We start from the raw sequence: 26,814 nt of genomic DNA on the forward strand, positions 1-26,814 counted from the left end.
GTTCCATTTCTTAAAAATTACTTAGGTACAAACAGACAAGGACAAAGATAATTAGCAGAAATTAAACCAGATGCATCAAGTGACTGGATTATAGACTTGCTGACCTGGTAACCAACCACACCTGCTGCAGATCTTCCATGTTACAGATCCCCCTAATCACGCAGCCAGCCTCCAGGCATTTTGCCAGGGGATGGTGCTGAGGCAGGAGTGCCACCATGCCTGCCACCAGCCAAAGGAAAGATTTCTTTTCCCTCCACCCAACTGTTAACTCTGGGCTGGAAAAGGGACATCAAAAGAGAAATAAACCCACTTACGGAGCTTCCGGGTTGCTCTCCCCTGCACCTGGGGTTTCTGGGTTTCCCTCCCAGAGAAGTACACATGTAGGAAGATTGAGACCAAAAAAGATAAGCATTTCCTGATCCCCTTTTCTCAATACTTCCTCAAACAAACAAGTTTACACTTCCTCTAAAAGTTTTTAAGTCATTTGGATTTACTGGGAGGGAAAGAAGGGACAATAGGAGAAAAAAGACACCTTTAAAAACGCATTTTAAAAGATGAAAAAAGTTACATATTCCCTTTACCAGTTCAGAGGTTAACTCAACGTTTCATCAACTTCGATGAACACGTGGGCTCGCCCGTGTGTGTTTCTTTGTCATTTCTAAGGATGAGCTCCTTTTGGAGGTTCGTTCACAGCCACCCAGCTCTGAAAGGAGTCTGCGACCACGATGGGCTCATTCCCAGCTCAGGCGGGCGGCAGAAACGTTGGTGCCTCCTACCTACCTTCAGAGTTGGACCATGGCCGCCTAGCTTTCTCCGTTTCACAAACACAACGGGTACGTCGGTCTCGGCGGTCAGCTCGGCCAGCGCTCCCTCGAGGCCGGGCCCGTCCTCTGTGGCACACAAGCAGAGAGGGGAGCGGGTCAGGCTTTCTGCCCGGGTCGCGGCGGGAAGTGCGCGGCGGGGGCGGGGCTTCCGCGTCCCCTCGTCCGAGCCCCCAGGCGACCGGCACCGCCGCCTCCCTGTGCAACAGCGCCACCTGCCCCAGCCCAGACAACGACCCAGGCCGGCGAGGGGCTCGATCCTGGACATAGTACACCTGCAGGGACGCTGGCACACAGCCTGAGGCCAGCTACAGACTCCAGCCTTATGGTCAGACTCGAATCGTGGCAAGTCTCCCTAAACTTACACGTCCTACTTTCCCAGTAAGTCCGGAATTCAGGAAAGCCTTAAAAAGGAAGATGATGGCACAATTTATCTCAGCTTTTATAAAACACCTCCCAACTTAATCTTCCTTTAAACTGCATCTAAACAGAATGTCAAAATCCAACTTACAACGTTTCTTTGAAATTTGATTCCACAGGGCAGAATTATGAAAACTCTGTCCACTTAGGCTGGTTTAAGAACCTTGAAACAATACAGCAACACCCTATATGACAGATGGGACCTAATGGTCCAATTTTACAGGTGAACTCAGAGAATGAGTCAGTGATAGAATTAAAAAGACTCCCGTTACACTGACTTCAGCCCATTCATGAGACAAAAACCACACCAACAGTCTAAAGTATAGTTGTTTGATAACAATAATGATAGCTAACACTTCTGTAGTGCTTTGCATATATGAACACAGTCTTCACAACTACCTTTTTGAAGTGAGGCCTATCAGGTCCATTTCACACACAGAGGAACTGAGGCACAGAAAAGCTAACTTGCCCAAGGTCACGCAGCTGGTCAACAGCAGATCCAGGATTCACACTCAGGCAGTGTAGTGAACCCTTTTATATATTACCCTGTATTGGCTGATATAGTCAGATAAAAGCACCGGTTCCACTCTTAACTGTCTGGTTTAATAGCCTGGGGCAAGTCAAATGATTCTGAGCCTTAAACATGTAAATATGTATAATTTGCAACCTCTCAGGATTTTTGAGGATTCAAATATGAAAATCCTTGAAAGATATCCTGAAATTGTAACACTCTCCTAATGCTGTTGAGGATCTATCAATCCATTCATCACATGATTATCTACATTTCAAGACTCGTGCATTAAGAAACGATACAAAAACCCATTTTCTCATATATTCTGCAAGCAAACTGTCTCTACAAAGAAGAACTGGAGGAAGGAAACCACCAGGGGGCCAGTGACACCTACCACAGGCTAAGCTGTCACTGACCCGAGCGAAACAACGAAGGCCACCTAAAAGCTCACTTGGCTCAGAAAAGCCTCACCCCTACTCAGACATGCCTTAAACATCTCCCCTTCCCTGCATTCATCACGCACCCAGCAGGCGGATGTTCACGTCTCCAGCGTGCTCACAGCCTGAACGCTCGGAGCTTTGTGGCTGTCAGTCAACCCAGGGCTTACATGAACAGGAGCTCTAGGGGTTCAGGCCCTTCTTCAGGTGTCCCACACCTTCCGCTCCGATGCAATGCGGGACTGAAGCAAACAGGGGAACGGGCTGCTGGTTCCTAGTGGCTACAAGAAGCCACTCCCTTCTCTGAGCGGAGCGGGTGGGCGGAGAGCCAGAGTCAGAATGACAAAGCAAAAATCCACTCCTCGTGCAGCCCTGGCAACCAACACGCCCATAGCTAACTAGGATCCCCTAGTTGGGTGACGCCACATCCTCTTCCTGCGCATAGCGCCCCCAGCACAAGAAAAGTGCAAAAACTGTTTAAGGAATGTTTAGAACCAGAGTCCAAAATAAGAGTGGGTTTTAAATGAACAAAACTGTACTATGCCATAAGTGACTCCAGAACTTTGCTGCCCGTGTAATCACCGCTGGTTCTTTAAAAATGCTGGTGCCTGGTTCCCACCCCCAGATATTATAATGTAATGGGTATGGGGTGCAACCTGGGCATCTGAGTATTTTTTAATTCTCTGGTATTCTAATGAACAGCAAAATTGGGGACCCAATGCCCTCAGGTAATAGATTAGTCAGCCTGGCAATTCCCTAAAGGAAGTTATTTGTCCACCCTGACTAATTCTGAATAGAAATGACAAATTCTCACCAACACAAAACTTCCCCTTATAGTTCTTCCTCCTTCTCCCACTCAGGTTTTGGTTTGTCATGTATGTTTTAAGGAAAACTGAAAGCATGCAACGCCAGCCATGCCAAACCACCTGCAGCTGCCCAAGGAGCCATGCCCTCTGTGGACTAAGAAGAGCCACATGTTCACCTGACAAGCTCAGGGAAGGCCTGAGTGGCAGCCTTGCAAACTCAGAGACCTAAAATAACCACAAAAGATGGTCTAAAATTAAAACATTTTTTTTATCCTCACCCAAGGACATTTTTGCATTTATCTTCAGATAGTGTGGGAGGGAGAGAAGGAGAAAGAGAGAGAGAGAAACATCGATGAGAGAGAAACACTGAGGAGAGAACACATCGACTGGTTGTCATCTGCACGACCCCAACGGGGGTCTGGGACAAACCGCAACCGAGGTTCATGCCCTTAGCGGGAACCAAACCCGGGACTCTCTGGTCCATGGGCCAACGCTCTAACCACTGAGGCAAACCGGCCAAGGCTAAAATGAAAACTTTTTAACTAAAAGCTGTTTATGGCAGGTACTCATGTCCTAGGCTAGATCTTCCCTGACAAAAGTCAATCTTTACCATTGTCTTTTGCATCTACTATAACATACTTTTGGAATGTCAGGGTAATTTCCCTTTTTCCAGACCCCTCAGGGTACAACCAATGCACCAGAACAGAGACTACAAATCCTCTCATTGTTATTTATATCATGTTAATTGTTGAGTATTAACTATATCCTGTACCCACCTATGTTTCCTTAAAACATACACGATTATCATTTTACTTTTTATCCAATCCCAGAGGTACTTCCGTGCCTCTTTGCTTTCTCCTACCTCCTTAATCATCAATGAATTTCATGTAACCCACTTATGTCTTCTCTCCCCTGCCCCACACTCCAACTGCTGAGCCAAGCCGGCCAAGGCCTTCTCTTTTGAATGTAATGTATAAAATAAGGTGCAAAACTGCCATTCGGAGCATTTTCTCAGTCCCTTGAGATTTTCCTTCCTGGCAAGTGTCAACAGTTTGGCTCCAATAAACTCACAAAAATTCTTTACAGGTTTAAATGTTCCTTACGCTGACATCTCTCATACTTCCCTGCTCTTAGTCATATTGCACTAGTAGCTAGCAATGAATATTTGCTGAATAAATAGATAAATGAGCCCTGCCCTGTTTTGCTCAGTGGTTAGAGTGTCGGTCTCAGGTTCGATTTCAGGTCAAGAGCACATACCTGGGTTGCAGGTTCTTCCCTGCCCAGACAGGGTCATGTGGGAGGAAACCAATCAGATGTTGTTGTTTTTTTCTCTCTCCCTCCCTCCCTTCCATTCCATCTAAAAAAATCAGTGGAAAAATATCCTCAGCTGAGGCTTAACAAAAAATAAAATAAAATAAATGTTGGGCAACCACATAACAATGCGGGGTTCTGTGGTCTCATGCTCTGGTGGGAAATTGTGCCCTGAGGGGTCTGGAAAAGTAAAGATTACCTGACATTCCAAAGGTATTCAGAGTACCTTAGATGCAAAATGATAATAGGCAGCTTCATTTTTTTTTTTTAATGGACTTTCATTGCCCTGGCCAGTTTTGCTCAGTGGTTAGAGCGTCGACCAACAGACCAGAGAGACCCGGGTTCGGTTCCCACTAAGGGAACGTGCCTCGGTTGCAGTTTGGTCATGTGGGTGGCAGCCACTCGATGTGTCTCTCTCACATTGATGTTTCTCTCTCTCTCTTCCTCCCACTCTCCCTCCAGCTCTGTCTGAAGATAAATGCAAAAAAATGTCCTCAGGTGAGGATAAAAATAAATAAATGGACTTTTGTCAAGGAAGCTACTGGTCTAGGACATGACTACCCGCCATGACTCACCTTTTGTAGGGAATTTTTATGTTCAGACCATCCTATGTGGTTCTTTTCAGTCTCTGAGTTTGTAAAGTCTGCCATGCAGGCCTTTCCTGAGCTTGTCAGGTTGAGTGTGTGGCCCGTTTTTCATTTCTTTTTTTTTTTTTAATTATTTTTTTATTAATTTGTTTTTGTCACAGATGTTTCTCCTTTTTCCCCCATTGACACCCTCTTCCCAATCCCTCCCACCCCATCCCCAGCTTTGTTGTCTATGTCCATTGTTCATGCACACATGCATATAAGTTCTGTGGTTTATCTCTTCCACCCCAACACTCCCTCTTCTGAGACTTGTCAGTCTGTACCCTACCTCTATGTCTCTGGGTCAATTTCATTCATCAGTTTGTTTAGTTCACTATATTCCACAAATAAGTGAGATCATGTGATATTTGTCTTTCTCTGTGTGGCTTGTTCCGCTTAGCATTATACTCTCCAGGTCCCTCCATGTCATCTCAAATGATAAGAGATCTTTCTTTCTTACAGCACCATAGTATTCCAGTGTGGCCCCTTTTTCATCCATAAGTTCTACAACTGATTGGATCAAGCCCATTCACGTTATGGAAGGGAATCTGCTTTATTTCAAGTCTACTGATTTCAATGTTAATCACATCACTAAAACCTTCATAGCAATATCTAGACTAGTGTTTGACCAAAAACTTGGTACCACAATGACATATAAAATTAACCATCCCATCATGGGACTAGATTAAATTAACCAGGGAATTAATATATTTTAAAAAATAAAGACAGTCCAGGACTGAGCACTGGTAAAGTGCAAAGGAAAAAAGTCCAGCAAAGGAGCCTGAGAAGGAGCTGAAGGGAGGTAGGAAAAACAAACAAAACAGAAAACAAGAGAACATGGAATCTCATAAGCCAATGAAGAAGTGCTCCAAAAAGGAGGAAGATCAACTCTATTCAGTGCTGCCAAGAAACCCTGCAAGATAAGGACTGAGCCATGGAAGCCATTGCTGATGTTATGAAAATAGTAGGGGGGATGAAAGCCTAATTAGATGAGATTCAACAGGAAACAAAAAATAAGAAGGTAGAGGTACAGTCGTTCCTCGCCACTTCGTGCTTCGACTTTCGCGGCTTCACTCTATCCCGGGTTTTTTTCTATACAGTATTTGAAAAAACTGCGATAGAGTGAAGCCGCGAAAGTAGAAAGTAAGCGCGAAGCATCGAGGACGACTGTATATAAATAAAGAATCCTACTTTAGGGTGTAAAGGACAAACACATGACCTTGCCCCCTGGTGTTTGAGGGAATGGCAAGAACTATCTGCTAATAGGTAACCACTGCATTGTATAGATAACCATTGCTCTGTGTACACAGAAACTGATTGTTCCCTCAGGCACGACAGCTAACTGCAAATATCTGCTTCTGTGCGTGCTTGCTTGCTCGCATACCCTTAACCCAAATTCCTTAACAGGGGCTAAGACAACTATATAAGCAACCCACCCCCTGAGCTCGGGGCTGCTCTCTCCTCTGAGTAGGATGGGACAGTCCCGCGCGGCTAATAGAGCTCTCCAATTTGAACCCAGTTCGGAGTCTGAGTCTGGTCTGTCTCTTGGTCTACAGCGAGGGAAACTCATTTATCGCGGTAGAGTCCGGAACTAACTAACTGCAATAAAGGAGGGCCGACTGTAGTACGCACAGCCAACTCTTTCAAGAAGTTTTACTATAAACACAGGTAAGTGGGAAAATAGCTGAAGAAGGATGTAGGATCGAGGAAGGTTTTTTTGTTGTTTTTGTTTTGTCTAAGAAGGAAATTATTATAGCATGTTTTTATGCTGAAGGAATAATCCAGTAAAGGGAAATTTGGCAATTTCCAAAGAGGAAAGGAGGAAGAGAAGATCATTACAGAAGAAAAGTCCTTTGAATGTACATCTAATATGCAACACAGACTTTGAAGTCAAATCTAGATTCTGTCACTGATTAGAGAATCAAGGTATCAGGTTACTTAGCCTCTCAGCTTCCTCATCCTCTTTCTACAAGCCCCTCTGTGGACCTTCTACCCCTTTATCTCATCCAAACCTCTTTGTATCTCTATGCCCCAGCCCTTAGCCCTTTTTAAATCTCTTAAAATTACCAAACCACAGGGCTTTGCTAACTCTCCTCATCAAATCTTAATTCAAACTGCCTTCCTTGAGGAAGCCGTTACATAGGTCAAATCCTCTTATGGAATGCTCCCCAGTTACCATGTATTCTTTCTGCTTAATACATGCCACAATTGCAATTGTGTCTATTTATGACTATTTGATCAATGTCAGCCTCCATTTCTAGAACAGCACAGTTCAACAGAACTTTCTGTGATAATAGAAATGTTCTATGTCAACACTATCTAACCCAATAGCCATCAACCACGTGACTATTGAGCACTTAAAATATGGCTAGTGCAAGTGCAGACCTGAAGTTTTTATGTTATTTGTTTACTTAATTTAAATATAAATAGCCACATGTGGGCAGGGACCAGGATTATTTATGCTCACTATGGTGTTCCCAGAACTTAATACAGGGCCCACATATAGTAATTGCTCAATAATTATTTGTTAAAAGATTCCATCTACAAAATGGAATATTATTAGTTAATTTGTGGATCCCATCTTTTTCCAAAGAGGAAAGGGCAAACAAGACTTTATATGGCAACTGTCAGAAGTTCTCAGTCCTCCTGTAAAGGTGAATTTGATTTTTAAGAACTTGCTCTATCCCAGCGGGTAGCTGGGATAATAAATGAGAATATACTGGGTGGTCTGAGTAAAATAATATCTGTAATATGCCTATGAGCATGCCTGGAACATAGTAGGTGCTCAGATGTGGTGGCCCATCAATTTCACAGAGGGGAAGCAAATAAAGGTGTGGGAAAATTGGGTTAGGTCTTCAAAAAGCAAGTGATATCTATAAGAGACCCATATCTTGAGAAATAATGAAGGTAGTAGTAATGGGAACAGAAGTAATGCCTAAGAATTTTTCACTGCTTTTTATGTGCCAGGCATAAATCTGGGTCTTTCCATGACTCATTTAATCCTCACAACAATATTTAGTGAGATACTATTATTTTTCCTATTTTACAGCTGAAAAAAAAAAAAGCTGGGGGATAGAGAGGATAATTATCCTGCCCATGTTCACCTAGCTAATGATTGACAGAGCTGAGACTGACACCCAGCCCTTGGCTCTCACCACAGTGCTGTTCTACCACTTGAACAGACTTTTTTCCAGGGAGAAATATGTACAAAGACACAGCAATAGGAAAGATACTGTGTGTTACCGCATGGGATACAGCAGCGTAAGGGACGATATGTTAGATTCAGTTTGGGGTTCATATGTCAGCTAGGGATCTGGCTATAAAATCATCCAAATATTATACTCATGTGATAAAATTACAAACTGAAATTCCAGGAAGTGAAGAATCTTGCCAAAGGTCACAAAGGTGAGATTTGCAACATAAATCTAGGCGTGTCTACCTCTAAATCCACAGTTTGTCTTACAATTCAAAAGTATATGTAGTGAGGTTCAGGCTAAAAAGAAGTAAAAACAACATGTTTTAAGGACAGAAAAGAAGCATTAACTTTTTGACAAGAACCAGGGCAGACTTCATCCATGAAACATCCACCCTGAAAACTTTAATATCCTGCTGGGGGACCATGATTTCTGTGAAGTGGATGAGCAAACATATAACTAGTCACTCTTTTATTTCTTGCATCAAGCTGCAGTAATGCTGTCTGTTTCCACATCTGCCAACCTTAGAACTGCCACTTACTGAGCACCTGTGTGCCAGGAACTTTACACTTTCTCATGAATCATCTCAATAAGCCTTTGGGACATGTATTACCATCTCCGTTTACAGGTGAGTAAACAAGGTGTGACAGCTAGTCTGGGATTTACGTCCTCATACTTTTCTTTCTCCACCACACTAGTTTTCACCTGAGGGGCTGGTCTTTGTATCCCCAGTACCTGGCACCGTGCGTTTCCCATAGTAGGCACTCACTCAAGATTTCAGTTCTAGAGGAAAGAAAACATTTGTAATGTAGAAAACCTTTGGCCAGCAGAGCTTCAGGAGGTACAGGCTCTATTGCAGTAAACTCTCAGATGTTTCATCTTATAAAATGAGATCAGTCACTCATGACCAACCAAGAGGATGTGTGAGTATTAATTAATAGTAGTAACCAGATGAAAGAAGTGGCACATAGCTTATTATTATTAACCTCTAAATTATTAAACCCTATTTGAGAGTAGTTGTATTGAAAGGAACATCCCTGCCCTGGCCAGTTTGGCTCAGCGGTTGAAGTGTCGGCCTGTGGACCCGAGAGTCCCAGGTTTGGTTCCCGCTAGGGGCACGTACCAAAAAAAAAAAGAGAGAGAGAGAGGAACATCCCTCTAATTTCTCCAAGAGCCAAAATTCCAGAATCCCAAGGAAGTTGATGACTACCAGTCATTGGAGGGGGGCTATAGTCATCTCATAGAGCTGAGGTGAAGTAGCTTTGGATCTTTCTGGCTGGCGACTAACAATCCAGACCCTCATTTGAACTAAGAGTGACATATGTCTTATTTATAACCTTAGATATATTAAGACCAAATTTTCCACCCTAAAGACAGAGATCGGAACATTGTAGTTCCCCACCAAAATATTTTTGAACTCCTTTATCTACAGATTAAAGTGCTTATTTACTCTTTCAATAGTATCAAGAACTCTTTTGAAACTGTCTTGCAACGAAGGAGGCTGGACTATTTCCTACTCTCCTTGATAGGGTTCAATGTTAACCATTAAGGGGGTTTATTAGGCCTCTAGTTCAGTGTTTAGTCATTGGCCTTACTAAGTAGACAAACTATTTTCTACCTCACTACCATTATATAATGACCATAGTATGGGGTCTTATTTATAATTTATAGGGAATAAATGTATGGTTTATATGGAAATTATTGTACCAATCCCTTTAGATGAACCAACCTCAGCTATTCCACAGGCAAACCAAGATGTTATTAGCATCATTAACTAAACTCTTATTTTTAGTGTGCATATGACTTCCCAAAATAAAGATTTCATTTTCCAGATTCCTTTCAGCATTTATATGTCTAAATAACTAAATTCTGCCCAGTAGGATGCAAGCCAACTGTCGTGTGCACTTCCAGAGAATGTTTGAAATGGAAAGGACATGCTCCCCTTCAATCCTTCCCAACGATGGCTGGAGTTTGGGTACCCATCTTGCAACATAAGGTGAAAGACAAATATTGAGGACTGTGGATCATGAAAACAGGAGGACTCAACATTGGCTCTAACACTTAAGAGGATAGTGAAAGCCCTGGACAGACTACCTCTCTCTGGACTTCTTTTACGTGAGAGAGAAATAAGTTTACATCCAGTTTAAGCCACTGTTACTTTGGGTTTGCTGTCATGAGTGGTCAAACCTAATCCTAATGAAAACACTTTATATTATGTTATAGGAAAGACTTATGTCTACATTATAGGAAATTATAAATAAAGAAATAAAGTAAAGGAAGAAAAAGAGCCATTCAGAATCTCACCATCTGGGTGCAACCAAAATCTAACACGCTTGCTGCACTTCACAGACTTGCCCTAAATGCTCATTCATTCCCACAGCTTCAAACCCCACCTATAGATTGAACCTTCCCACTCATCCAGACCTACATACCCAATATAGAGCCACACTGGACAATCAGAACATGTCCAAACCACATTCATCATCTTCCCCAGTCTAAATCCTGCCTCCTCTCTCAGTGAATGATACCACCCTCCTCCTTTCTCCATGGTGGAAATCAAAGCAGCATGCTTGACTTCTTCCTCTACTTCATCCTACACGGGTTGTCATCCTCTGTCTCTGCATTAAAACTTTCCTCTAAGGAAGAACCAGATCTTATTCACCTGTATTTCCTCAGGACTTACTGTACTAGCAAGACAGATGCATAAATATCTGAGTGATTATTCATATTCATGTATTTCTTTATAGTCCTTTTCCTATGCTTTTTATTTTATTTTTTTTATTATTATTATTTTTTATCCTCACCCGAGGACATTTTTGCATTTTTTGTTCAGACAGAGCGGGAGGGAAAGAGAGGAAGAGAGAGAGAGAGAAACATCGACGTGAAGGGACACATCGAGTGGTTGTCACCCGCACGACCAACCAGGGCCGGGGACAAACCGCAACCGAGGTACGTGCCCTTAGCGGGAACCGAACCCGGGTCTCTCTGTACCGCAGGCCGACGCGCCAACCGCTGAGCCAAACCGGCCAGGGCTGAGATATTGTGTTTTTATTTTTATTTGATAAGCTCTTTGTCTTTTTAATTAAACATTATTATAGAAAATGTCCCCATGCTGTTAAAAATTATATGTGAATCATTTTTAATGGCAGCATAATATTACATGAGTTAGTAGCTACTACTGAGCACTGGCAATGTATCAGGAACAGTACCAGGCACTTTACATCCTCATTAGATTCCCACTATATAGATGAGGAAACAGGGGCCCAGAGGAGCAAAGGGCTCTCTAGTTGTGGTGACCACAACTAATGAAGGCAAGACTCTCATTGTCTATGTATAAGAACAGGTCTTCCAATATTTGTTGAAATAATGAAAAGAATCAACAATTTACCAGAATTTTTACCTAGCAATTAAACAGAGATTTATTTTGCCTTATAAAAAGCTTAATCTAAACCTATCCTTTTTATATCTAAGTACAGTGAGAAACGAACATTAATTAAACACTATGTTACATGAGTTACAAACATCATCTTATTTAATCCTAACAACTTGAAGAGAAGGGGTAACCGTATCTTACCTGGTATGGATTTGAACACAGGTCTGCATGGTACAAAAACATACTTTCTACTTTCTATTTAAGAGAAATACCTTTATAAAATGTGTGAGTTGTTTTCTTAAATGAATAATCAACTTCCCTGTCCTCCATGCATTCGTTCTAAAACAGACATTTACCTATAGTGGGAGATATGTATAGATCCTTATGTAAATGCTACCTAACCACTGGTCTCCATCCTCTTGATCTATTTATATAAGAGCAGAGCACACATTAGGGGACCAATCGGTGCAGTGGTTATTTCCATAAATAGCACTAATACAGGTATAAAAAGCAACCTGGTGGGGTTTGTGTATGTCTGTGTATAGAACTTAGAGGGGAGCACATTAACCAACAAGATCATAAGCACAGGTTAGATCAGAGAACAATTTAGCATTAAGGGCCTGGCCTAGACTTCCAGTCAAGAGGGCGGCATAGGTAAATGCGGTCTCGCCTCCTCCCACAACCACATAAAAAAAAATACAACTAAACTACAGCACAGCCATCATTCAGAACCACCTGACATCCAGCAGAATGGAAGTCCTACAATTACAAAATTAAAGAAGCAGCCACACCGAGACTGGTAGGAGGGGCAGAAGCGCAGATGGGCTGGTCCCACACCCACGTGTGGCGGATAAAAATCAAGAGGGACACCTCAGCTGGGGAGGTCCTCCCTGAGGAGTGAGGGGGTCCCCGTCCCATACCAAGTGCCCAGCTCAGGGTTCGAGAGCCAGGAAGAAAAGTCCCCATAACTTCTGGCTGTAAAACCAGTGGGAACTGAGGCTGAGGGAGGCTGAGGCTTCTGGAGCCCCAGGCAGCTCCTCTTAAAGGGCCTGCGCATGGACTTACTTGAACTTGCTCCCTCTAAATTCTAAGGGGAGGCAGCTTGAAAGGCACCAGAGACATACAGGGAAGAACTGAGATGTCTGGCCTCAGGATGAGGGCTGGAGAGGCTGCTTTCTATCAGACAGAGGTGCTGGTGGAGGCCTTTGTTCCTTTGGTGAGCCCTTCCTTGGGGCGGCGGCTAGACAGCCGCCGTATTGGGACTCCAGCAACCTGGCTCACACTGTTTGCTCCTCCCTGGTGATTCCCTGAGGCCCTGCCCCACCCAGTTTTCAGGCCCACCCAAGCTGTTTCCAAAGGCTTTACCATAGTACATGTATTGGCCTATCTTGGATCCTCCTTCAGAGTTTCCTAAAATCTCTCAAACAAGCAGCATCCGGTCTTACTTCTCATTAAGTGGCCCCAGGCCTGGCACTAGAAGCAGCCAGTCTTGGTTTATAACTTGGCTTTTCCTGGGCACCTCCAAGCCCACCACAAGAAGCAGCCATCAGCAGATCACTTTGTAAGTTATGGTGGGTGGCCCCGGGTAAAACACAGGCAGTGGCTGACCGTGCCCAGAGCCAACACACCCAGTGGACAGCTTCAGACCACATTGAAACACCACCACCCAACCACCTCTATAAGTGACACACTCAATGAGTAGACTCAGTAGGTACTAGACCCCTGATGAAGTCAGTCTTGCTGTGTGTGTTGGGACCCTACACAGGTAAACCTCCAAGGGAGTGAGAGGCCAGTGGTCAGTGGGCACAGACAGTCCTTGCAGCTGATCAGCCTCAGTAAATCCCTCCCATTGATGTGTCAACAGCAATCAAGACTCAATTACAACAGAAGAGTGGACAGTCCACATGAGGGGTGCACCTCAAGAGCCCAGCTGGAGTGATCAGGGAGGCTGTGCCACTGGACCCTACAGGATATCTACAACAACAGGCCACCCTACAAAGCCTAGGAGACATAGCAACTCCACTTAATACATAGAAATAACCACAGGGAATTAGTCAAAATGAAGAGACAAATAAAGATGTCCCAAATGAAAGAAAAGAAAAAAAGTCCAGGAAATGATCTAAATAAAATGGAGATATGCAATCAATCAGATGCAGAGTTCAAAACACTGGTTATAAGAATGCTCAAAGAACTTAGTGAGACATTCAAGGAACTTAGTGAGACCTTCAAGGAACTTAGTGAGACCTTCAAGGAACTTAAGGAGACTTCCAAGGAACTTAGTGAGTATATCAACAACATAAAAAAGGACCAGTCAGATATGAAGTTTGCACTAACTGAAATAAAGAATAATTTACAGGGAATCAATAGTAGAGTAGGTAAAACCAAGAAGTTAACCATCGATTTGGAATATAAGAAGCAAAAAACACCCAATCAGAACAGCAAAAAAGAATTTAAAACATTGAGGATAGTGTAAGGAGCTGCTGGGACAACTTCAAGCGTGACAACATTTGTATCATAGGGGTACCAGAAGGAGAAGAGAGCAAACAAGAAATTGAAAACCTATTTGAAATAATAATGACAGAAAACTTCCCTAACTTGGTGAAGGAAACAGACATACAAGTCCAGGAAACACAGGAAGTCCCAAACAAGATGAACCCAAAGAGGCCCACACCAAGACACATCATCATCAAAATGCCAAAGGTTAAAGACAAAGAGAGAATCTTAAAAGCAGCAGGAGAAAAGCAGTTCATTACCTACAAAGTAACTCCCATAAGACTGTCAGCTGATTTCTCAAAACAAACTTTGCAGGCCAGAATGGAGTGGCAAGAGATATTCAAAGTGATGAAAAGCAATGACCTACCACCAAGATTATCCTGCAAAGCTATCATTTACAATCAATGGACATATCAAGAGTTTCCCAGACAAGAAAAAGCTAAAAGAATTCATCACTACCAAACGAGTATTATATGAAATGTTGAAGGGTCTTCTTGAAGGAGAAGATAAAAAAATATGAATTGCCCTGGCCGGTTTGGCTCAGTGGTTAGAGTGTTGCCCTGTGGTCCCAAGAGACCCGGGTTCAGTTCCTGCTAAGGACATGTATCTCGGCTGCAGTTTTTCCCCAGCCCTGGTTGGGTCGTGTGGGTGGCAGCCACTCGATGTGTCCCTTTCACATCGATGTTTCTCTCTCTCTCTCTCTCTCTCTCTCTCTCTCTCTCTCTCTCCCCCTCCCTCCCTCCCACTCTATCTGAACAAAAAAAAATGGAAAAAGGTCCTCAGGTGAGGATAAAAAAATAATTGCAAAACAAAAAACAAAAAACAATAAAATGGCAATTAATACATATCTATCAACAATTGAATCTACAAACAAAATGAGCAAGTAGAACAGAAACAGACTCATAGATACAGAGAACTTTTTGTTGTGTGCCAGATGGGCAGGGGTTGGAGGGATGGGTGAAAAAGATGAAGGAATTAAGAAATACAAATTGGGCCCTGGCCGGTTTGGTTCAGCGGTTGGAGCGTCGGCCTGTGGTCCTGAGAGACCCGGGTTCGGTTCCCGCTAAGGGCACGTACCTCGGTTGCAGTTTGTCCCCGGCCCTGGTCGGTTGTGCGGGTGGCAGCCACTCGATGTGTTCCTTTCACATCGATGTTTCTCTCTCTCTCTGTTCCTCTCTCTCCCTCCCACTCTACCTGAACAAAAAATGGAAAAATGTCCTCGCGTGAGGATAAAAAAAAAAAAAAAGAAATACAAATTGGTTGTTAGACCGATGAACCTCAAAGGGAAGCGGAGAGGGAGGGCAGGATGAGATAAACCAAAGAACTTCTATGCATATATGTATAACCAATGGACACCGACAACAGTGTGGAGAAGGCGGGGGTGGGGGGGACAGAGTTGGGGAGGAAGGGGTAAATGGATGGAAAAGTGGGGACATCTGTAATATATTCAGCAATAAAGATGAGTTAAAGAAAGGCCTGGCCCTAGGAGCCAGATGCCCTAGTTTCAAGTTCCAGCTCTGTCACTTATTGGTTGTATGACATTGAGCAAGCTATCTAACCTTGTCCCTCATTTCCTCATCTGTGAATATACTCTCACAAAACATATGATTAAATTAGCATCTGAAGTGCTTAGAGCAGTGGCTCATAGCAATTACCATTATCAGTGCTTCCTGCCATCATTATTATCCAGTGAGGAACATGAACAGACAATTCAGATAATGAAATACAATAAATAAAATACAATTCAGGTAATAAAATATATAGAAAAACTCTTGCCTCATTAGTAATAAAACATACAAATTAAAATAAAGGGTTTTTTTTATCCCTCAAATTGGCAAACAATAATTTTTGAAAACGAATTATTATTTCTTAAAACTTCACTGAGTAGGATAATCAATTAGTACACATCACTTAAAAGGCCCTAGAACTTGAGACATGTTCATACTCTAACCCAGAAATTCATTCCAGTAATCTATTCTAAGAAAAAATTGTAAATACAGCAAAAACTTAATGTATAAAGAAAAATATTTCTAACCTGCTATTCTATAATAGCAAAAAATTGGCAACACATTATTTGTTCAACCATAGTGAATTGGCCAAGTAAATATATGGAATATTTTATAGCAACTGAGTAAATTATTAAGAACTTTAATAACATGCAAAATCTTTATTAATAAATCAGAATGCAGGCTATATACAAGATATGCAAAAATATTAACAGTGGTTATCTCTGAATGTAACTATATGTGATTTTTGTATTTTATTGTACTGCAGTCTCCAAATTTTCTAAACACTACAGTTTTACAGACAAAACCAAAATGCTTAAGGAATATTTTAAGCCTAATTCATAAAATAAACAGAATGACCTCCCATGGATTTCCACTTCCTGTAGGAAAAGCCTCTTTACTTGCCCACTTTTCTCTCTCGTCATTCTCTCTGCCACACACTCCTTACCAGATTCACTACGTGAACAAGCAGTGACGTTTCCTAATGTGTTTTGTTACAGCCATGAATTCCTTGTGTTTTCCACCAGGAAAACACCTATCCAGTGTCCTATCACAGCTACTCTGTGATTGGACAGCCTTTCCAGATACCTGATCTCACTGAAATGAGAAGGAGGCAGATGCAAACAAGCAGAATGCCCTTAAGGAATGAGACTGTGCCTTATTCGTCTTTTTCCTTTTGCCAGGGCTTGGCATATAAAGAGGTGCCATAGACACATCTCTTGAATGAATAAGCATCAATATCAAAGTGGTAGAATCTGAGCTAGCCTGGGATACCTCTGCATGTAAGGGGCTTTTATTTGTTTAAGGGAAGGGTACTGACAACCAGACAGGCCTGAGCTTGACACAGCCACACTGAGCAAGTTACAAAAATGCTGAGCATCTGCTTCCTTACTTGTAAAACAGAATTAAATCCAGCAAATCACAAGGTCACTGTAAAGATTAAGTGAGAGATGTGAAACGCTGGCATAAAAGAGGGGATTCAAATATTAGATTCTCTTCTCTTGCTGAAGGCATTAAAGCCATGATATCTATAAGCAGCCAGGGAACAAAGAAGATACACATCAGAACCCAAGCTAATGACATATGGCATCCAGATATACACTTTGGCAAACTGTCACACAAGTCCTCTCAAACTTTATACTGTTTTCCATATTGACAGCTGAAAAATGGCAGCAGCTGCCAAACCAAATTAAGATGATTACACTGATGTCTGGTACTCGGATCAAAGCCACTGGGCAGATACCTGAGGCCAAGATACAAGGCTTCATATATCAACAAGCCCTGTGAGTAGCAGTTCATCCACAGGGATAGTTACAGTGCAGCTGGCATGGTAGCAGGTTGCACAACCTCCGGTGACAACAGCCGCCGTCACATCCAGGAACACCTGTCATAGTATCAATACCATGAACATCATCCATAAGATAGGTGGGGTGAGGCATGAAAGGTTCTGAGGCAGTAGTCGGAAGAAGCACAGGGAGGGACCAAAAATTACCAATGAATTTACTAGCAAGCCAACTATTCTCCATATTAATACTTTGCTATACTTTGCTTCCTCATCATAAGAAGGTGTATCACTACCTACCTCACTGATGGTACTTTGAAGATTGAGTATGAGAACATGCATGAGCCTCAGGCACAGGGAAGACAGCATTTATGACTATTGCCACTGCCCACACACACATGCTAATGCCGCTTGTCTTCCAGGTGCTGAGCTCCTCTCTCCAATAGCAAACTCAGTAGATCTGAGTTGATCTTGACAGTTGTTCTCAAATAACAACCTTAATTTCTATAGACTGGTCCAAAATACAGCCCAAAAGAAGAAAGAGGAAAATGTCAGGGTGATGGGGGAGGGTCCAGGTAGCACAGTTTCCCTTCTTGGTTTTCTTTGAGAGGTGATACGATTGCAAACACAGGGATGACTGCATGGTCACTCCATTACCCATCTAGTTAGGCCCTAACGCTGCACTGACTGCCACAGCACCCCCCAACTCAAAAGGAAAATAAAGGGGATTCCCTGGGGTAAAAAGAAAGCAAGTCTAATTCCTTAAGAGTAGGAAGCACATGTTTCTAGTTCCCTACTCTATTTCCAGTGCTCAGTAGAGCCCAGAACACAGCAAGCACTCAGTAAACATGCTGGATGAAGAAATGCATCCTCCTGATTCTGTACCACATACCCCTACCAACGGCCATCTGGCTCTTTGAGAATCTACTACGATCTAGGCACTGAGGGAGATTAGGTAGCCAAGGCTGGTGTGAAAATCATACCTGTGGAGGGTTCTTCATGGAGCCAAGATGAAACAGATGAGAAGCTGTTCATTCATGAAACCAGCATTTAGAGACCACATCAGCAATTCCAGTCCCCAAATTAAAAGCTTCTAGAGGACCTGGACCAGATCATACATCTCTCCTGTGTGAGGCCCTGCACATGTTGGACACTGTTCCTCCTATGCTGGGACAATTAATCTCACAGAATCCCAAATGCTTGGATGAATAACACACACCTCCTACCCACCCTAGAACATGAGATGTCAAACTTTTGGTGTTAGTAACCCTTTAATTATTGAAGACCCCCAAAGAATATGGTTTATATGGGTTATAGCTATTAATATTAATCATATTAGAAATTAAAACTGAAACATTTAAAAATATTTATTTATTTATTTATTTATTTATTTATTTATTTATTTATGTTTTATCCTCACCCGAGGACATTTTTCCATTTGTTGTTCAGGTAGAGTGGGAGGGAGAGAGAGGAACAGAGAGAGAGAGAGAAACATTGATGTGAAAGGAACACATCGAGTGGCCGCCACCTGTACGACCAACCAGGGCCAGGGACAAACTGCAACCGAGGTATGTGCCCTTAGCGGGAACCAAACCCGGGTCTCTCTGGACCGCAGGCCGATGCTCTAACCGCTGAGCCAAACCGGCCAGGACTAAAAACATTTATTAACTTTCTTAAAATTAACAATAATAAACCCATTACATGTCAACATAACATAATTTAATTAAAAATAACTATATTTTCAAAAATATATCGTGAGCCCTGGCCGGTTTGGCTCAGAGGTTAGAGCATCGGCCTGTGGTCCAGAGAGACCCAGGTTCAGTTCCCGCTAAGGGCCTGTACCTTAGTTGCAGTTTGTCCTCGGCCCTGGTTGGTCGTGAAGGTGACAGCTGCTCGATGTGTCCCTTTCACATTGATATTTCTCTCTCTCCCTCCCTCCCACTCTATCTGAACAAAAAATGGAAAAATGTCCTCGGTTGAGGATAAAAACATATATATATATAGTGAGAAGGTTGGCATTACTTTACATTTTTATAAGTTTTTTTTTTTTTGGTGTCTGATTTATTTTTTTATTTTTTATTTTTTTTTATCCTCACCCGAGGACATTTTTCCATTTTTTTGTACAGATAGAGGGAGAGAGAGGAAGAGACAGAGAGAGAGAAACATCGATGTGAAAGGGACACATCGAGTGGCTGCCACCGCACGACCGACCAGGGCCGGGGACAAACGGCAACCGAAGTACGTGCCCTTAGCGGGAACCGAACCCGGGTCTCTCCCGACCGCAGGCCGATGCTCTAACCGCTGAGCCAAACCGGCCAGGGCTGGTGTCTGATTTAATAAAAGACAGCTAGATTCTCATCTTTGCTTCTTCAATTAATTTATTGTGATATATGTCGTTTTGGTAGAAGTAGATGAAGAAAGCCCTGAGGCACAAAGACAAATAGTTGGAGAAAAGAAGAAACATTTCATAGATTTTTCAGATGACTGTGGATATTCTTCTTTGATACGACACCAAAACTCAACAACTAGTAGTTGATTAAGGGTTAGCTGCAACGTGGACTCTGAAACCATGTGGATGAGCTTTTCACACTCTATCATATTAAAATCCAATGGCTCTTTTACCAATGAATGACTTTGTAAGATCATACATTGATCATTCAGAAAATATCCATTCACTGAGTTATGCAGATCTTCCAAGTATTGACATATTTCAGTATACAATATAAAAAAATTATATTCATAAATATTACCACCAACCTTATCAGAAAGGTCTTTTAAGTAAGCTATCAAATTCAGTTGTATGGCAGATATAACTTTCAAAATTCTAATTTTTACCTGCAAGCTTTATCATTGGCAGCAAATACTGTCAGTTGTTTCCCTTGAAGTGATAGATTCATTTCGTATCTTTTGGAGAAAATGTCTGCCAAATACCCAAGTCTGAATAACTAGAATTTGACTCAGTCATTTCTGTAAGTATTATGTGTTCCATGAAAAAACAGCCTGTTCAGTTTGCAATTGAAACTATTAATTGCACAAGTGCTTTTCCTTGAAACACCATCACACTTCATACAGCAAAAACACTTTACGCATACTTCCTTTATCACACAGATATTAAAAATATGTATACTCAGCCCTGGCCGGTTTTGCTTAGCGGTTAGAGCTTCAGCCTGCAGACCAAAGAGTTTCAGGTTCAATTCCTGACAAAGGGCACATACCTGGTTTGCAGGTTTGATCCCTGACCCCAGACGGGGTCATGTGAGAGGCAACCAATCAATGTGCCTCTAACATCGATGTTTCTCTTTCTCTCTCTCTCTCTCTCTCTCTCTCTCTCTCTCTCTCTCTCCCCCCACCTCGTCCTTCCTCCCACCCACTCTATATAACCTTGGGTAAAGATTTTAAAAAATGTATATTCAGCCCTGGCCGGTTTGGCTCAGTGGTTAGAGCGTCGGCCTGCGGTCCGGAGGGACCCGGGTTCGGTTCCCGCTAAGGGCACGTACCTCGGTTGCAGTTTGTCCCCGGCCCTGGTTGGTCGTGCGGGTGGCAGCCACTCGATGTGTCCCTTCACATCGATGTTTCTCTCCTCTCTCTCTGTTCCTCTCCCTCCCTCCCACTCTACCTGAACAAAAAATGAAAAAATGTCCTCTGGTGAGGATAAAAAAAAAAAAAAAAATGTATATTCAAAGGGTTGAAGTTTCATAAAGTTAATTTGTACTACTTTAATGAGAATAGTCTTACATAAAATTGACATTTCCTTTTACTGTGATTGTGTGGGAGTGAAGACTATAATATAAACGAGTATAGTTTGATGCCTCCACTTAGATTCATGCTAAGACATCAGCAGTTTTATCCACGTTGCTTTTACACTATCAATTAAAGGGTCTTAGGCACCTCCAGGAGTCTGCAGACCACATTTTGAGAATGGCTGCCTTACTTTACAAATCCTAATCTGTCCCTGCAAGCTGCCCAAGTTCCAGACTGTAAGTGAGCGTGAGAAGGATGATAGTTTCTCATGTGTGGTGAAGCAGAGAGTGAGGACACAGAGGATCATCAGCTCCTCATGCAGCAAGCGGCTCCCATCTACAAAAGAGGCTTCAACTACAGGAGCTGGCTCTAATCAATCCTATCCCAACTCACATACTTCAGGTTTTCTTAGGCAGGACTCCAGCCAGCGGTGAGTGGGAGCTCCCAGCTGTGATCTAAAGAACTGTGGCCACTTCCACAGTAAAAGAAGGGGGTTTCCTGCCTGGTTACTGTTGCCAGAATTTAACATTTAAAAGTAGTTGACATTGGCCTTTACTGACCTCCAATTAACCTTTTGGCACCTTTGCCAACAAACCTGCTTCAGGATTCATGCTCTGGAAGCCCTTGGTACCTCCTTCCTGCCCATCCTCTTCCAATGTTACCTCCCTTATTTTCCCCATCCTTAATAGACATGTTCATTTGCTTTATCTTGTTAGTTTAGGCATCTTGTGGCTTTTTTCTAATTCATACCAAGATGCAAGTGACTTAACTCTCCCAGAAAACTTACATTTTTTTAAAAGGCTAGATAAGACAGACAACATGGCATTATGGAAAAAATACAGACTTTGAATTAGACAGGCGTATGTCCAAATCACAGATCCACGACTTATATGACTTTAGGGGAGTTATTTGACTTCTCTGGGACTCAGTTTCCTTATCTGTAAAATATGGGTAATATTTTTTTGCAGAGTTCTTGTGAGGATTAATGCCATGTATATAAACCCAGCATAGCCCCTATGGAACAGCAGGCATTCAATACATGGCAGTTATCTGATTCTCTCTGTGTTAGAAAATCTGTCTTTAGAAACATCAAATTATAGTTGTCTGCCCTTCCTCCTGACCCTAGAAATGAGCTTTCAATCCCAATTACCATGACTCTCTCTAACTGAGTCTCTTTTTGTTGTTTTATTCCTTTGGAGACTGGGCTGAGACTATAAATGCCCAAGACTCTGCTTCCCCAAGCTACCAGGCATGAAGATGACCTATGCTTCTTGATATGGAGGGGCCCACTTTTCCTACAGAAAATTGATGCCGGCCACTTGATCAGATTCTTAATACCGTTTGATAAGTCTTTGGGATTTTCTGACCCATGATCAAAACACACGAGTACCGTGTTCTAGGAAGAGGCTTTCTGTTTCACGCCCCCAACCTTTCTTTCCCTGGGATTTCCAGCCACGTGCAACTACTTCGTAATGGCTCCTTTTGTGGATCTCTCTGCCTATTGGTCTTTATATGTCCTTGCCACGATTTCTGACTGCACCCCAATTTGTATTTAATTCAAATACTATTTGGTATGGTTTGCCAGAAAGAGGATAAATTTGCAAAAATAATAAAGTTACCATAAAACTAGCAAATACTATGTCTGTAACTAGACCCAAAGTTAATAGGAAGAATGATTTCAACAACAGGAAACTCCTACCGAGGCTATAAACTAGGTAAAAACACTAAAGGTAAATATGATTTGTCCCAGGGAAATACCCCATCTAAGTGGTAAAAAGAGAGAAATCAAGCGGTAAGAGCTCACTAAACAATAAAATCCTCAAGATAGAAAAATAAAATCCAGAGTACATTGCATAAAGTATACAGTCAGTAGGTATAATTTACATATTAAACAGAATCTTACCTGCCTGATCAAGTTGGAGCAAAAAATAAGGGACACACATTGATTTAAATAACTTCTTTACCTGGAAGAATTTGAAAAACAAAGAGAGAATGTTAAAAAAAAAAAAAAAAAAGTAATAACCAACAGAAGATTCTCTTATCCAGTTTTGTTACTTTCCTCCTCAACTGGCCTTTTCCTTTGGGAACTTTCCAGTTCATTTTTACATAAACCACAAGAATCTTCCTGCTGACAGTAATGCTATTTAAAAGGGTATTTGAAGTCTCTTGATTCTATTCTCTTTCCATTAATTCACCTGTATGGCTTCATAAAATATATTTTACATATTTATTGACTCAGTCAACCGCACTATAAAATGGGTTTAATATTAACCATGTTTAAAAAGCTACTGGAATGCTTAATGTTTCCAAAACATGTTGTAACCCTGAGAAAAAAACACAAACTATTATTTATGGTTTGGCCCAGTAACCTTCAAATGACAAGTCAGTTATGCTCAAGATTATACAAATTAAACTGGTAAAAATTAAAAAAACAAGATTACCTGAAGGATAAGAGTTAGTTTTGCCAACTTTATATCACTAAAATAACATTTACATTACTGATAAGAGATACTTTAAAGTAATGTTTACACATAATAAGAAAGCTTAGAACCACATTTCTTCAGCTTATACAGTAAAATGAAAAAGGCCAGAGTAGCCTGTAGTTCACAGAAATCATCAAAGGAATGTATTCTTGTCCCGTTCTAATTTAACTACTAAAACAGTAGGCTTCCCACACTGGAAGGCTTCTTGAGTCGGTACAGGACCAAGCACAACATTTTGATAAAATGAGAAGACGAGTTCATTCACACAACCTCAGGCTCTTCCTCTTGCACGGCTTTGGACAGCATCCACGCCCTAGTCTGAATTCGGCCTCCCCCCCCCCCCCCCAGCCAGGTACACGGAAAAGAGTAGGACTCCTTTTGAACAGTGATGGGGAAGTAAAGAAAGACTTTGAGGATAGGACAGGAAAGCTATAGCTGGGAAACCCCCTGCATAAAAGTCAATTCATATTACAATGCTCTGCCCTGGCAGGTTTGGCTCAGCGGTTGGAGCGTTGGCTGCAGACCAGAGAGTCCCGGGTTTGGTTCCCGCTAAGGGCATGTACTGAATAAAAGAAAAAAAGAATCACTCATATTACAATGCTCATTTTCTAAGACTAAAAATAAGTTCATAAATATATGAAATCATGAGCTCATTAGATTTCTTAGCCACTTAGGCTTAGACATAAACCATTTGCAGTTTGTTACAAAAACAAACAAGTTTTCCAGACTTAGAGAGTAAGCCCTAAAAGCAGCTCATAAAAGTGATTCTCAAAATATAATATGTGACTGTAGAAAATATACTCTTTAGATTCCAGAGGAAATATGACCCCATTTCAAGAAACTTTTCTGTAGGTTATTTTAACTCTGATTGAACTTGAGCACTGTTCCCCAGACCAAGATTCAAAATCTGTCTGGAATATCAGAAGTGCCAGCTTCTAGAGTGTCCTTACTGAGAAAAGGAGAGGATGGAAACTGCCCGTGAAATACTTTGAGAAGTGGAAGTGGACTTGCATATCAAGCAATAGTTAAGGTACAATGAGACATCACCTGCTAATTCCAACTGCATATCCTCCTTCCCACAGAAATATCTGTAAAAAACAAATACCGCGTTTTCTGGAAGAGCAAGGAGGGTTTATCTTTGTACTTTAAAACCTCCTCTTTGCAGTAGGATGCATTCAAAGCACACATGGTAATGTGTTATGCAACAAGCAGGAAACTAACCTTATGTAGAAGTTAATTTTTTTGTGGGCATTTCCCAACTTGAATTAATGCAAATTATATTACTGATCCCAGAGAGAAATGCAAATTAATCAGAGCGATTATAAATTAACTTGCTCTGTTCTCATTTACTCACATCACAATTGTTAAATGAGATGATAAAATCAAACCTGAAGGAAATAACCTGGGAAAATTCTACTTAATGGTAATTTTTTTTAATGAATGTGAATAGTCAAGTATATAAGTTGTATCCCCAAAGAAGAAAAATCAAAATTTTACCAGAAGAGACACTTAACCCTCCTTCATAGCCAAAAATATTGAAAATTAATTTCCATATCAATTGGCAAAAATCTGAAAATAGTTTTTATATTATATATTTGGAAAAACTAAGGAAGTGCTATTTATCAAGGTAACACCTGACAATGTTCATTCAGAAGACTCGGCATATCCAGGAATTTTTCAGATAATGACAGTAAATAAAGTTGCCAGAATAACTATTCTTTTAGTGAAGTAAGTATGCAAATATCTGACACAGATTTTTTTAGGAAAAGCTTATCATTCCCAGAGTACATTTAATTAAGTAAAACAAAAAAAGAAAAAGGCTTTGCCTTTTCAAAGACAATGAGAGCTAGACAATGAAGAAGTTAGTAAAGTTCAGGGATAAGATAGTAGGGATAAGAGTTATTACCCATAGAAGAGATCTGCAGGAAACAGGAAACCTAACTGCTTATCACTAGTAGCAGTCCTGATCACACTAGTAAACCCTTCATTGAACTAGAGGAGGGTCAAAATTGGAATTGTCCAATTCTTTTTTTCTTTCTTTACATTTTTTTCTTTATTGATTTAAAAGAGGAAGGAAGAGGGAGAGAGAGATAGAAACATCGATGAGAAAGAACAACCATTGGCCGCCTCCTGCATGCCCCCCACTGGGGATTAGGCCCATAATCTGGGCATGTGTCCTGACTGGGAATCAAACCAGCAACCTCTTAGTACATGGGTCAATGCTCAACCACTGAGCCACACCAGCCAGGCTGGAATTGTCGAATTCTTTAAAAGTGTTTCAAATATAACTAAAGTGACTAAAACATGTGTGGCACATAGTAGACACAAAAATGGTAGCTATTATTAACATAAGTGTGTACCAAACGCTCCCAAGTGCTTTCACATAGATTTGAAATCATTTGAGCCTCATAATAAAGCTATATGTTTAACAAGCAATAGATAAGATGGCATTTTCATCCTTATTTTGTTGTTGAGAAAACTGAGATTTATAAAATGAGAACTGAGCTCTTGTAACTCCACGTGTTCCTTCTACCATCCACCACAAGCATGGAGCTCTGAAGGGAGAGGCTAGCATAGAAAAAGTAACCCCTCTTTAATAGGACTAATTGTACTTGGAATAGAGGTTGATATTTGTTGATTGCCCTCTACCCACGCCTCTGTATTGATGGAAGGAAGGTCATCATCCAAGATTTTAGGTTCTGATAAAAAAAAAAAAAAAAAAACAACAGGAAAAACAAGGGGTTCTTTTTTTAACTCATCTTTATTGTTGAATGTATTATAGATGTCCCCCCTTTTTTTCCCCATTGACTCCCTCCTCTCCAATCCTACCCCCCTCCTGCCTTCCCCACACTTTTGTCAGTATTCATTGATTATGCATATATGCATAGAAGTTCGTTGGTTTATCTTATCCTGCCCTCCCTCCCCCCTTCCCTTTGAGGTTCATCAGTCCAACAACCAATTTGTACTTCTTAATTCCTTCATCTTTTTCACCTAGTCCCCCAGCGCCCACTTATCTGGCAAGCAACAAAAAATTCTCAGTATCTATGAGTCTGTTTCTGTTCTGCTTGCTCATTTTGTTTGTAGATTCAATTGTTGATAGATATGTATTAATTGCCATTTATTGTTCATTTTTTTTATCTTCTTCTCCTTCAAGAAGACCCATCAACATTTCATATAAGACTGGTTTGGTGGTGATGAACTCCTTTAGCTTTTTCTTGTCTGGGAAACTCTTGATATGTCCATTGATTGTAAATGATAGCTTTGCAGAATAATCTTGGTGGTAGGTCATTGCTTTTCATCACTTTGAATA

The 26,814-nt window shown here is 41.4% G+C and overlaps 1 protein-coding gene across 3 annotated transcripts in view; it reads right to left on the bottom strand.

Annotated features, from left to right (window-relative positions):
• The window catches only part of TXNRD1 (thioredoxin reductase 1), a 75,609-nt gene extending 52,629 nt beyond the window's left edge, over nt 1-22,980 (bottom strand). The window contains exons 1-2 of one of the 3 annotated variants that reach the window (XM_036250743.1): nt 22,925-22,980; nt 781-890 (exon numbers count right to left, since the gene is read on the bottom strand). In XM_036250743.1, the coding sequence (XP_036106636.1) occupies nt 781-890; nt 22,925-22,964 (150 nt within the window). In that variant the 5' untranslated portion in view covers nt 22,965-22,980. Of the gene's footprint in view, nt 1-780; nt 891-2,275; nt 2,474-22,924 lie in introns of those variants that run through there. The other 2 variants (XM_036250745.1, XM_036250744.1) reach the window with 2 other exon arrangements.
• Between the last annotated feature and the right edge of the window lie 3,834 nt (nt 22,981-26,814).

This window comes from Molossus molossus, unplaced genomic scaffold, assembly GCF_014108415.1.
Source record: "Molossus molossus isolate mMolMol1 unplaced genomic scaffold, mMolMol1.p scaffold_m16_p_10, whole genome shotgun sequence".
Lineage (NCBI taxonomy): Eukaryota > Metazoa > Chordata > Mammalia > Chiroptera > Molossidae > Molossus > Molossus molossus.